General features: G+C 39.6%; 1 protein-coding gene across 3 annotated transcripts in view; it reads left to right on the top strand.

Annotated features, from left to right (window-relative positions):
- Positions 1-4,785: 4,785 nt before the first annotated feature.
- Positions 4,786-14,748, top strand: part of LOC124253302 — an 88,399-nt gene continuing 78,436 nt past the window's right edge. The window contains exons 1-4 of one of the 3 annotated variants that reach the window (XM_046687048.1): positions 4,786-4,866; positions 5,201-5,391; positions 7,681-7,796; positions 8,124-8,237. In XM_046687048.1, coding sequence (XP_046543004.1) covers positions 5,375-5,391; positions 7,681-7,796; positions 8,124-8,237 — 247 coding nt within the window. In that variant the 5' untranslated portion in view covers positions 4,786-4,866; positions 5,201-5,374. Of the gene's footprint in view, positions 4,867-5,125; positions 5,392-7,680; positions 7,797-8,123; positions 8,238-11,690; positions 11,773-14,748 lie in introns of those variants that run through there. The other 2 variants (XM_046687049.1, XM_046687050.1) reach the window with 2 other exon arrangements.

Below are 14,748 nucleotides of genomic sequence, written 5' to 3'. Positions count from 1 at the left end.
TAAACAACAAAGACACTTTTTCTGAACAGTACTATGCATTTTATTCAGATATAACACTAGACTGTTTCCACTTCTACAGATATATTAAGGACTAAAAATACAAATGTGACTTGAGAGATCACATTACAATATATACATATATTACAAAACTGATTACAAGCAAGATCAATTGCATGATCAGTGTTTGCCCTAGGCATAAACATTTAGGAATCATCATGCCTCCCTGGTGTCATGAGAGGGAGTCATGGACATGTTTTTGGGAGTCAACTTCTTTCATCAAGAGATCAACTGTTATTGTTTACTAACAACAGGTCCAAGTAAGGCAGATCAGGTATTTAATCAGCACTGGGCAGTTAACTGGCAAACATTAAACTTAGTAGTTTTAAACAACAATAAATTACAATATGTACTCAAACTTAAACTAAAGTAAAGTTATCTGAACTAACAGCCCGGGTCGAGCATTGCCTCAACGCGAGCTTATAAATTCACTGCGTATTTAAGATAATTTGTGAGTCAAATACGCAGGTTTTCTGCGTCATGGCAAACACTGCATAATCATAAGTACTAAACTTTATTTTGGCACACGTTAGTTGTTGATGGGTGGCACTTTGTTGAGCATTTCATTCCTTGTTTTTTGCACCTACATTTGTTCGTTACACAGCTCCCCTTGCAAGAACATACAGTTGATCCTTGTGTCCTACTTGCTGTCCAACCGTTGTTCATTCTTGAAGCCTGGATGAGACTGATTCCGTCAAGACTGTGGACATCCTTATGCTCCAATGATGGAAAAAAAACATTACGCATGTCAACCAGCTCTTCCGGACCAAAGGTGTTTCTCAGACGACCATGTGCTGTATATAACTTGTATGTTGCATCTTTCCCTGCACCTTGAACTTGTAGGACCTTGCATGGCAGAAGTCGAGGGTCGGTGTTTTTGCGATCCACTTCGTGAATGCGCATTCCAACAGTGTCCCTTCATTGAAAGAAGTACTTTTCAACTTGGCATCATATTTAACTTGCTGCCTGTTGGCTGCTTTCAGATAGTTGTCTGTTGCAATTTTCCGTACCTTACTGTGTGGTGTGTCAGGTTCCAGTGGAACTGCTTGAATGATGTCCCAAACGATGAACTGGCCAACAGAAAGCGGTTCATCAAATGGGTTACCTCCAGCTGGAATGAAGTCCGGATCCTCCACAGTTGTTATCTGGAATACTCCCTGATGTTGGGAATCAACTGTTTCACCATGTACTGTGGTCCTCCCAAACACTTTGGTTCCAGTTCCAACTATTTTTACACCATCCAGAAGCTGGTACTCCTGGCAAGAATCACTTGGCTGGGATGTGGTCTGGATGTCTGCAGAATCACTTGGCTGGGATGTGGTCTGGTTGTCTGCAGAATCACTTGGCTGGGATGTGGTCTGGATGTCTGCAGAATCACTTGGCTGGGATGTGGTCTGGATGTCTGCAGAATCACTTGTAGTCTGGTTTGTCTGTGGGTTGATGGGATCTTCAACTTGTCTGCTCTCCAACTGGATGAAAAGATCTGTGTGACAGCTGCAAAGAAAAACAAGAATGGAACTAATGTCATTTTCTGTTTCATTCAACTCAACATTAAAAAGCATAATATATAAATCAAATAATTAATATAAATTATAATGAATACCGTAAATATATAACATCTCTATGGCCTCAACTGATTACTGGTTCATGCTCAAGTCTATTTACCTTATATAACCATAAACAGTGTGAGTAACACCTCTGACATCTGTCGTACGTACCTTCAGCCTAGTATCCATACACTTAGTTAAAACAACAAAATGATTTCACCTATGACTAATTGATCCATGAGAGTAAGGGGTGAACAAAGCAAAGATAAGCTGGATTAACAGTTTGAGATTAACAGATTAAGACTGACTGAAACTGAGTAAACGATTATATTAATTAGCTTAAGATTGGTTTGTTTAAACATATTATATTTCTAAAGAAAACTGAGTTGGTGAACAAGCATGTTGGCTTATTGTAACACTGTTCCAGGAAATACAGAATTGGTTTGTTGTTATAAGCTATAGGTGTCTTGGCATGTCGGCATTTTGGGAGGATAGATGTAGGGCAATTCCCCACCAGGTCATTACCCCATCTGCCATATCCCCACCTGGTCATTTCCCCACCTCTTTGGAAAGCAGTGCTTTTAGTGTTTCCTACTTTTAACTGAGACTTTGATAACAAACATTTAACACCTCACTGTAAACAATATCAAAATAAAAAATAAAAATGGTTTGTAACACTGTATTTACATCATGAGACCAAGCTGCCAAATTTGGACTCCACTCGAAAAACAAAAACAACATACCTTACCCCAAAACAGACTTAACAAATAAAGTTAACAAGATAACAATAAATAAGTTCAATTATAACTGGCAAATAATAGGAAAACATTATCCCCACTTATTATACTTGCTTGCATAAGCTTGCACTTTCTTGCATAGGTTATTCCATATAATCGTAGTCTCTACCAGTAGAGACTACGATTGCAATCTCTACTAGTAGGATCGGAGATTCTACCAGTAGAGACTCCGATAGCAGTCTCTACCCTGACATATACATTGTATTAGATATTACAGCATTCTCATTTCTGTACATAGTCTGACAAATTTCATAACAATCATGTTGCGTTGATTTAAGTCTGAACAGTATCTTATTTTGGCAATATGGAAAGGTATATGCTTTATTATAGTTAAAGTTACAAATTAAGTTTGTTGCTCTTTTACAGAAATCGAAGGAGGGATTACTTGTTTTTCAATCTGGTGCTATGACGTTTTCTGTTTGTAAATATTGATGTAATGAATAAATATGTTTTTGAAAAAACACACAACTTATTTGAGTTTTGTACGTAAATGTTTACGTCGCTATATGGCTGAGATAATGCCGATGCGACGTAAAACTCAATACTCATAAAAATCGAAACAACAAAAGCGTCAAGTGAGCGGATTGGCGGATCCAAAGGGTGGGGTGGGGGTGGTTCAGGTGGTTCAAAGCACACACACACACACACACACACACACACACACACACACACACCCTTTTGAAAAATGAGTAAGGTCCACATTGTAAAGTTAATGTTAATGTTTAGTACTGGCGGAGCCAAGGACGGGTTCAGGGGCTTCGAAACCCCGGACCCCCCTCCCCCCTACCCTTTGAAAATTCATATATATTTTTTCATATATATGCGAGCACAATCATGTTCAATATCTTAAGTCGCACGTAATTCAGAGTTACCTCCCTTAGACCACTATGCATCTGCACAGCAGATGCCGTGACCACAAATATCATCAGACTGTTCCTAAGCACGATCTACTAACAGAAAATGCAGTTGATTGATTCAAAGTCGTTGAATGTTTTCATCGGTAGCAAATCCATTCAACAAACCTATTTTCGGTTCATCCTGACCGCTAATTTATACATCGGGTGTAGGGATGTGTTCTTAATGGCTGAAGTTGAATGAATAAGAAGTGAAATAACTGGACAAAATGCCAGCGCCTAGAACATGTACCAGATGCGTGGATATGTGCGCTTTATAAATATCCTATAATAATATTAACAATTTGCCTAAACTCGAAAGCACAAGAACAGTGTGATATTTTCAATACAAGGAAAATGAAAACTTGCGCAGGTTAAAGACGCAAATATTATATTTGCAGTACAATTGAAGATGGGCAATATTTAGATTGAAAGAGAAAACAACTATAATATATCCGATAAAAGTATTGTTCAGTGTACATTTATTTACCGAGCTCAAACATTTAGTTTCACTGTGGCTACTATAAAATAAACATCCTCGTCTTGTTATTTCGCACCTCATTCTCAAATTACATTTAATGTCCAGTTCATGTTTTTGGTGCGGTATTTTTTTCATCAAAATTATATTACACTTAGGTATTGCATGGACACCCTAGTATAAACGTGTACATTTAAAAATAGACATGATAGGTCACCGCAACACTGCATTAAATAATATGATCCCTAAATACCCAACGTATTGTATGCGTATAGCTCGTTGCATGTATACAACTCTCGTAAGTACGCAATAAATTATTTTTAGTAAGGGGGCGATGGGGTAGTCTAGTGGTTAAAGCGTCCGCTCATCACGAGTAAAGGCCCGGATTCGATTCTCCATATGGATACAATGTGTGAAGTCCATTTCTGATGTCAGCCGTGATATTGCTGGAATATTGCTAAAAGCGGCATAAAACCATACTCACTTACTCCTACACTACCTTCCACTGGTTAGTGTTTTCTGGGATGGAATCACGGTTACGTGTTAGTGAGGCTTTGAATTTGATTAATATACAGGTCTAAATACGAAACTTGAATCAAAGATTGTTTAGTTACATTCTATCCATGGTAAACTGATGTCATTAACGCGAACTATATTCGTCATTAACGCGAACTATTTCGTAATAGCGGAAGCAATGAGTGATACTTCGGTTGAGTCAGGCATTCGTAAGGTACAATACATAGTTTAATGACTACGCTTTTCCCGCGCATGTTTATTGTATCTATTATAACTACACTCCCGATAACGCCTATTGATATCTTTATCCGGGTTGAGTTAATAATTTCCCCAAGAGCACACTCCCTATAAGCATTATTCTATCAGTCTTCCCGAGGAAATGAGGTGACACTTTCAACGTTTAGTTATGACATATATATTACATGTAGTTATATCATTGGCTCACTCCAGTATACACTCCGCAATCATGGAGTCATTGCTATTTAGGAAACGATAGCCAAGCATGCATGTTGTCACGCGCGGTAGTCATATCACAGACTGCAAACCCATTTTCCTAGAAACCTTAAATCATTCAGAATGTAAGACTAACTATGCTCGAAAGTGTGAGTGAGTGAGTGAGTATGGTTTTCGCCGCTTTTAGCAATATTCCAGCAATATCTGGGCGGGGGGACACCAGAAATGGGCTTCACACATTGTACCCATGTGGGGAATCGAACCCGGGTCTTTGGCGTGACGAGCGAACGCTTTAACCACTAGGCTACCCATCCGCCCCGGCTCGAAAGAGATAATGATAAATCATAATTTCTTGGAAGACAGACATTGTAATATGTCAATCACGTGTTATCACAACATACTTCCTGTTCCGTATGTGGACCACGACTGCACTCCATCGTCACAGGTAATTTATTTTAGAACGCGGGCCTTCCCATCCTCAAATGAGTTTATTCAGCGAGCGGACATCCAGGTAACCAGAGACAACACATTGGTCCAAGTTGTCACCCGAAGAGAGAGAATAGCTGTAACCTACAAGATTCTCAAGATTCACATGGAATATAACATTATTCCTTTTCAACCAAATCTCTCTGGATGTATTCAACCGAGAGGTAAGCATAGCCTATACTTAGTGTAACCACATAAAGAGAATTCATGTGTCTACCTCATATTCAAACAATATTATCTCCCGTCACGATGGTAGTACATGCCATTATATCTGTGAATGATTCGTATGTAGTGTTTCTAATCACAAATTTTCGTCATCATTCATTGCTTTAAGAACTGAAGCTAATTAGCCTTGGGGTTTCGCTACCTACTGGCCACAGTTTAGGTATTCATTATGAGGCACGATACGCCAGGATGAATACTGGCGTACATCACCTGTATTGTGTTTGAACTGGTGAGGATGGTTACATCACATGTATTTTCTCTGAATTGGTCAAGGTGAATACACAACGTACATGTATTGTGCTGGTATTCAGGATGAATACATAGCATGTGTTGTGTTCGTATTGTTCAGGATGGTTACATCATATGTGTTGTGTTGGCATTGTTCAGGGTGGATACACCACATGTGTTGTGCTGGAATTTTTCATGATTTGTACTCAACATCTATTGCGTTAGTATTGTTTATGGTGGATTGTTCTTCAATTGATCAGATGAATAAATAACCTTTTTGTCTTGGATTGGGTAAAGGTGAATGTAGCTCACGTTTATATGTCTTGTGTTAGAGTTATCTAGAGAGGGTTAGCCTGATGGTTAAAGCGTTCGTTCCTCACGCCAAAGACCCGGTTCGATTCCCACATGGGTACAATATGTGATGCCCATTTCTGGTGCACCCCGCCGTGATAATGGTGGAATATTGCTAAAAGCGGCGTAAAGCTAAATTCACCCACTTACGTCCAGAGTGGATGTAGCTCATGTAGTGTTGGAGTTGTCTATAGCAGATATAGCTCATGTAGTGTTGGAGTTGTCTATAGCAGATATAGCTCATGTAGTGTTGGAGTTGTCTATAGCAGATATAGCTCATGTAGTGTTGGAGTTGTCTATAGCAGATATGGCTCATGTAGTGTTGGAGTTGTCTATAGCAGATATAGCTCATGTAGTGTTGGAGTTGTCTATAGCAGATATAGCTCATGTAGTGTTGGAGTTGTCTATAGCTCTTGTAGTGTGGAGCTGTCTATAGCAGATATAGCTCATGTAGTGTTGGAGTTGTCTATAGCAGATATAGCTCTTGTAGTGTTGGAGTTGTCTATAGCAGATATAGCTCATGTAGTGTTGGAGTTGTCTATAGCAGATATAGCTCATGTAGTGTTGGAGTTGTCTATAGCAGATATAGCTCATGTAGTGTTGGAGTTGTCTATAGCAGATATAGCTCATGTAGTGTTGGAGTTGTCTATAGCAGATATAGCTCATGTAGTGTTGGAGTTGTCTATAGCAGATATGGCTCATGTAGTGTTGGAGTTGTCTATAGCAGATATAGCTCATGTAGTGTTGGAGTTGTCTATAGCAGATGTAGCTCATGTAGTGTTGGAGTTGTCTACAGCAGATATAGCTCATGTAGTGTTGGAGTTGTCTATAGCAGATATAGCTCATGTAGTGTTGGAGTTGTCTATAGCAGATATAGCTCATGTAGTGTTGGAGTTGTCTATAGCAGATATAGCTCATGTAGTGTTGGAGTTGTCTATAGCAGATATAGCTCATGTAGTGTTGGAGTTGTCTATAGCAGATATAGCTCATGTAGTGTTGGAGTTGTCTATAGCAGATGTAGCTCATGTAGTGTTGGAGTTGTCTATAGCAGATATAGCTCATGTAGTGTTGGAGTTGTCTATAGCAGATATAGCTCATGTAGTGTTGGAGTTGTCTATAGCAGATATGGCTCATGTAGTGTTGGAGTTGTCTATAGCAGATATAGCTCATGTAGTGTTGGAGTTGTCTATAGCAGATGTAGCTCATGTAGTGTTGGAGTTGTCTATAGCAGATATAGCTCATGTAGTGTTGGAGTTGTCTATAGCAGATATAGCTCATGTAGTGTTGGAGTTGTCTATAGCAGATATAGCTCATGTAGTGTTGGAGTTGTCTATAGCAGATATAGCTCATGTAGTGTTGGAGTTGTCTACAGCAGATATAGCTCATGTAGTGTTGGAGTTGTCTATAGCAGATATAGCTCATGTAGTGTTGGAGTTGTCTACAGCAGATATAGCTCTTGTAGTGTGTTGGAGGTATCTAGAGGTAACTAAAGCTGATTGATTATACGTAATTGTGAAATGTGGATATTGTGATGTCTGCGTATTCTTTGAAGACCCAGCTGCTCACCATTTTACACACAAAAATGAAACCCAACACTCAATGACATTCAAGATGATTGTGATCATAACGATTTGAGTTCGGTGTTTCAGAAAGTCAGAGACAGGAAAAGAAAGCCCTATACCTGATGTTCCGGAGGATGAAGGAGAAGTGGCACTGGCCCTAGAACATTCACAAAAGCAAATAAAGAAGGCATCCCATCCCACAGGTACACGGGTCTTCCTATTTTTCAGTATAATCACTTAACTACGGTTATAACGAATGTAACATGGGCGCTTTATTATAGGCCTGTTCGTTATAAACATAGTTTACTGTATCGGCAGAGACGAAGATAAACTGATGCCATGGATATCTAAGATACATGTTTCTGTGCAATCAGTCGTGTAGGGATCAGACAATATAATAATTGTTGAGCGTCCCATGTCGCTAGCGTATGTTACAATAAAAAAGTGACCGAGCTTGACCACTCTGAACATTTTGTAGGTTGTAATCTGACGCTTTCTGCTAATGTGCTTTGTGTGTTGATCTTTTGCAGCTGAGGATGGACAGCTGCTGACACAAGTAACGACAGGTGCGTCCGGAGGGGACATGAAAGGATCCAGCGTGTCAGGGGTACACAATGGAGATACTGTAATACTGAACGTTCAATGTAAGTTTTGCACATTTTTGGACTCTATTCTGACTGAATTAGGTCCTCAGTCAGGGATTAGGCTTGAACCAGGCTTTTATGCAGCTCATCCCGAGTCTGTTTCAGAAGTTATCAGAATTGATCTAAATGACATCCAAAACATAGTAGTGAGAGTTAAAACAAAACTAAATGTGGAACTCATTTTGCAGATCAGTGCGATGAAACCATCAACTGCATGGTTCCAAAGGATCGAAACTTTTCTGTCGGGCATGCTATTAAAAGAATGTTGATATGCATAGGAGGGTTACTTTCACCACTTGCAAATAGTATCTATAAGTTAAACTTTATAGAAAGTAAGTCTGACTTTACATGTCGAAAGTTTTAGATGAATTGAAGGATTATAATTTAATTGTTATAGTAAGTTTTTACCCCCACTGCCTACCAAGCTGTATATTAATGCTTTGTTATTTTGTATTTTTATATTTTTATCTAAGCCCTTACTACACATTTTTCGCTCTGCTTTAATGTTATGATCATACCTCATCGGTCGAGAGTACTGTATCTCAGTTCTTTAATGATAAATACCCTGAGTTCTGACCTGAATGGACAGATGTGTTTTCCAATGATTCCAGGAAATTCATCATACTGGAATAGAGAAAGGTACATTGCTTTGGTATTTGCATGATTAGAATGACCTTTAGTATAGCTAAATTAGTATCATGCTTCTTGTACACAGCCAATAAAAGGTGTATACACCCCCAAATACCGAAGTGATGTTGTGTTTGCCTTGTTCAGAACTATCTTGTCTGAAAGGCTGAAATTGTTAAATTATCTGAGATGTGTAGGTCTTATTAATCACATTAAAGGACCAACGATTTTAGTAGATAGCAAATGTAAGTAGATAGCATTTGTAAAAGAAAAGGAAAGTTAAATCACACTTTTGGATGCTATAGGAACCAACTGTATGCTCGTGAGATAATTTACTTCACAGAATCCACTTTAATGAAAACTTTATATTGTGAATAACGGGGATGTTCTAATGGTTGGGATACTCTCACTCATGTAGTGGGTAAAGTCACACCGGAGACTCTGTTCGCTTCTCCACATGGGTAAAATGTGTGAAACATATTTCTGGTGTTGCCCATCATGATGTTGTTGGAATATTGTTGAAAGTGGCATAAAAGTGGCATAAAACCATACTCACTCACTAACCCACTCACAGACATATCAAAGCATCCACTGAGTCTTAGACCGTCTTCCGGAATGTTTCTGTTTACAATCTGTTTACTGTCCGTGTCTCAATAAGATTAGTTTTCACCTGTGTGGATAATCTTCTTACTGGTATTTTACAGTTGTGTAGATGATACGCTGTGCACTTTGTGGAATTTCATACCCGTGAGCAAGTAAAGCAGATGTGCATGAGACTAAGCTGATAAGGAATTGCTGGTATACCCGGTACACTATAAATATCTTTGCAGAGTTCAGTTACTTACTCTAAGCAGGATCCACTGATCGTTCAAATCCCAAATTCTTCCGGATCCTGGTCATTTCAGTCTCAACCCGCCGTTGCGCCTTTCACTAAATGATAAACGGCCTGCTCCCAGGACATCTTCGAGTTCAACACAAAACATACATATGCACTAGTATGACGTTCTATATGTATTATATACCCTCTTATCTTGCATATATCTAAAACAAATCATAGCGTAGCAATGTAGAACCGGCAGGGGTTCAATACGGAATCTGGGGTGCAATACGGAATTTAACCACATCATCTGTATTGCACCCCTGTATGACTATCTTAAGTTTACATGGGTATATAATTAATTTAGTAACAGATTAGTAGGGTATATAATAAATATAGAATGTCATACTAACAATGTTGCTAACTGAAATAGAAACATGTGTTTAAAGACGTGTTACATCCTATTCACTCACTCACTCACTCAACCACCCACTCACCCCACCCACCCACCCACCCACCCACTCACTCACTCACTCACTCCACTCACTCACTCACTCACTCACTCACTCACTCACTCACTCACTCACTCACTCACTCACTCACTCACTCACTCACTCACTCACTCACTGTAACTGTACAGATTAATGTCTATCGTGTTGCAATAGTGAAGATCCGGGGGAATCCCCCTGAGGCAGGCCCAGAGCTTCAATTAGTGCCAGGCAGTCGTGCACGCACACACACATGCACCATGCATATATTTACAGCAGCAGGGTATGTCGTTACACCTGTGTTGCTGATTTCACTCGTCGGATTATCCCTACAACGTTTATCAATATTTTGTGTACTGTTGACTGATGTCCTCATATATCCGCATGCGAGATACAAATGACGTGTGTATGTACGTAGATATTCAAACTTATCTCACAACGTGTGGTTAAAGAGTGTGCTTTAGCTAAGTTACCTCCCCTGATGCTGCAATGATATCAGCACCACAGCTACACACCTACAGCATATCTATTTTAATACATACACGTGGTAGTTAAAGCTTCCTCATTCATAAACAAAGGTAGCTGCTGATTGGTTATTAGTGACTTCTCTTTACACTGGTGACCAGCTTTCTAAGAGAACTCTAAACTTGTGCTGTGGGTGTATTTACCTTGCCACAACAGCACACTAGCGTGATATAACCTGCTTCGGGGTTATCCGTTGTAAAACGTGTTTTAACGTGCGTTCAAGAAGGATTCAGACACTATCACAGTCTACGGGAGATTCTAAACAGTGCATGTGAAGGATACAACGACTACAAGAAGCAAAAACATATCCACGTAGGTGCTGTACATATGAGCAGCTACTGGGGGATATTGTTGATATAGGATACTAATTAAGGCCATTATTACACACAAGGCTCAAAGAGGCCATAAAGGTCGTAACAGGAGGCTGAGGGACCTGAGACTATTGCCGAGGGGTGGTGAGCCAACATGGATTACAGTAAGGGTGTTGAAATACACCAAAGCTCTGAAGATGTGAAGATGTCTTCCAGAAACTTACAAGACGGTTAGTACTGTTCAACTTAAGCAACTAAAGTTTCAAAGGTAGAATGTGTTTCCACTTCAATACAAAACGTATATGGATACTAGAGTTTACAGATAGTTGAATGGTCGTGGAGATGTTATGATGATTTAACAATAAAATGTTAAACAGAAACAAAACATAAGGTCTATTCATAATATCAATTGTTCTATTTTGTAGAGTTAGATCGGAAATCGGGAGTCCCAGAAACCACCATCCATGGCGTCAGAGCAGAAACAGTCTCAACTGCCAACACAGCACAGAGTGTCCATGGCGGGATGGGTAACACAAGTATGTACTGGTGCCTTAGACAGTTAAATACTCACCATCTTTACATGACTCTGTACCCAAACTTAATTCCATACAAATTTGGCCTTATATCAATCACAGATGTGTAACATTCATTATTATTTATTTCAGATAATTATTATCTCATTGTGGTCGAGAAGAAGTCATCACAGAGATGATTAATAAAATGGGAATTGGAACAGATTGACAACAATGTCCTTAAATCAGCGCAGGGTAAGTGACATTGGACGTTGTCCTTTGTTTGTTGTCGATCTACGAAATTGGTGAAGAGGCATTCCCAACCGTCTTCTTTGCTACAATTATTATTGTCTTGTTGCCAAGTAAAATTGGCATCTGTCTTACAGAAACGTCTACGAGTGAAAGGAAATCAAAAGTTCGTCTTGACAGCGAAAGTGAAAACAAGTGATGGTTGAAGATCACACCCAGCAACACAGACTCCAAACTGTTACAGATGTTGCTAAGGACACTTCTACAGAAGATGCTACAGATTCAGTTGCTGCAGAAGTTGCTACAGACGCTACTACAGATGTTGCTACAGAAGTTGCTACAGACGCTACTCCAGATGTTGCTACATAAGTTGCTGCAGACACTACTACAGAAGTTGCTACAGACGCTACTACAGATGTTGCTACAGACGTTGCTACAGAAGTTGCTACAGACGGTCAATATTCCGGCAATATTAAACGTGAGTGTAACCCATATGATGCTTTAATAGAATGGCCTTTTTTTCTCATATCAAGGTACCGGGTGTTTTGTTGTTACATCTAATTCTAGGATGATAAATTGGCTCATGAACTTATAAGGCATCCAACATTAAAGAAAAGAATGTTATTTCCATATAATCTCTGAACACTAAAATCAGATTTTGAAAAATCACGATTAAAAAGTCTGAAGAACACTGAACGAAAAGTTTCCTTTGACAAATATACTCCTACTGATGAAATTTGTACTTTCGTGTTGGTGTTGTAATTTGGTGATGTCTTGTATAGTTGTATTAAAGTTTAAACACACATTTTCCAATACTGGATCTATCACCACAGGCATGTGATGTTTGTTTCAGCATCCTTCGCCTCCGCCCTTTATCGCTACATGGGTATATCATTTCGAGGAAGAAACACATTTCAGGTAGGTAAAGACCATTCACTCAGAAACGAATATAGCAATGTCTCAACCTCGACTAGAGCCATACATTGTGTGTATTACGTTATCAAATGCGCAACCTCAAAAGCATTCTCAGATCGAGTAAATCAACTGTCGATAGCTGAGAAAAGTAATTTCTTTACAAAACTGTGTCTGTAGTTCGTGTTTACTGAACCAATAACTTCTGACACTATGAATAATACAATGAAGACAATACAAGGGCGTACTGGCATTGAAGTTCACGTTATGAGACGCCCCGCCCCCAACCAACCCAACCAACCAACCCCCAGACACACCCCGACACACACCTGTACCAAGAGTGAGTGAGCTTAGTTTTACGCCGCACTCAGCAATATTCCAGCTATATGACGGCGGTCTGTAAATAATCGAGTATGGACCAGACAATCCAGGGATCAACAGCATGAGCATCGATTTGCGCAATTGGGAACCGATGACATGTGTCAACCAGGTCAGCGAGCCTGACCATCCGATCCCGTTAGTCGCCTCTTACCACAAGCATGGGTTACCGAAGATCAATATTCTAACCCGGACCTTCACGGGTAACATGCAAAATGACCATCAAATCGATGTTTGTTATTTAGTTGGAAAGAAACGGAACCAAAATGAGACATTCATTTTATAGTGGAATGATATTATACTTTGTTAAACTAAATTGCTTGCAGTGTTCTACAGTCTCGGACTTTAATATCGGTTTTGTATAAAAACGATGTTTGTTACTCTATCTGATTTCATTTCAGCTTAAAGAATGTTTGCCTGGTTTAGAGATTCGTTCCCGTGACATACAGCTGCATTCAAAGGGCCTTTCAATCAAAGGATGTAATGAGGAAGCTGAAGATGAGAAGACTGTGTAGAAGCAGACTGGGTAATGGTTCCAGCAGAAGGAGCAGTATGTTCCACGCCTATCATCCACAACGAGGAATTTCCTCGTGCATCTTCCGGTAATGATGAAAGCATCCCCCACAAAGAAAAGATCAATCGGCCTACGACAACACATCAGTCTCTAGACCTCGATATTGGAAACTTTGACCATGCAAACATGCCCTTTGACACTGGTAGAAGACAAGAATGGTGGCACCGGAAGTTCCACATCGCCACGTGGCATGCAACTGCATAACCAGGAGATCAGACTCGGGAATCGGGTCAAGGAGTGCACCATTCCACATGACAATATGCACTTCCAGAAAGGTGGAGGCAGCAACATAACAAGGGGTGACCCGAACGGAGGCTGGAGGCAGGGAAAAGATATTCAGATGCAGTACAAGCACCTGCTGGAGCAATGGAAGCAGATAGATCAGAGAGACCAAGCCATTGTTAAGGAACTTTTAAACAGAGTCATATGTCATGCACGGAATCAGTCAGGGGGACTTCGGACACTGCTACCGTTGCTGAGGACAATGTCACGTGATATAGCACCTGACCTCTCGATCCAGCATAACCAGGTCGATGATTTATATGTCAGGTTATTCACAATGGAACTGACAGATATTGGATGTGATCTATATAGGAAAATCGCAAAACACGCTGCTAACTATATTTTAACCATTGGCAGGAACAATCCCAAATTACTGTCGGAAATTGTCGAGGAAATGGACCATCTTGATAATCGTCTGAGGCATCAAACAATATCATGAAAAGTATTATGATGAACGACCCATATCGTGAGAGCATGTGCTGTTCCCAAAACGTATTTCTTAAGAAAGCTTAATAAAATCTTCAGATAACTTCAGCTTTAACGGGTTATCGTAAACAGTTATCAGTCTTTAGATGTTCTTTTTATCGTTTGCTTTCGTTGTCAATGTGATTACGAATTTAATGACATTGGTGAATTTCTAAATAGAATTAGAATTACCTTGGGTGCTCACAGAACATAACGTTACTGTGTTGAATTACGGCATCTGAGCGCAATTATATTAATCTGATTTTCCGAAAACAACAAATAGTATGGTTCAGTGTTGAATAAAGCTGAAAGAGCATGCTACTTTTCCATTATCATTTACACTTAATTCACAGTTTAATTCAGTATTTAGA

Source organism: Haliotis rubra, unplaced genomic scaffold (genome assembly GCF_003918875.1).
Source record: "Haliotis rubra isolate DU_JTF1 unplaced genomic scaffold, ASM391887v1 Scf539, whole genome shotgun sequence".
NCBI lineage: Eukaryota > Metazoa > Mollusca > Gastropoda > Lepetellida > Haliotidae > Haliotis > Haliotis rubra.
Note: the sequence above shows the minus strand (reverse complement) of the source record. Positions and strands in the feature narration are given on the sequence as shown.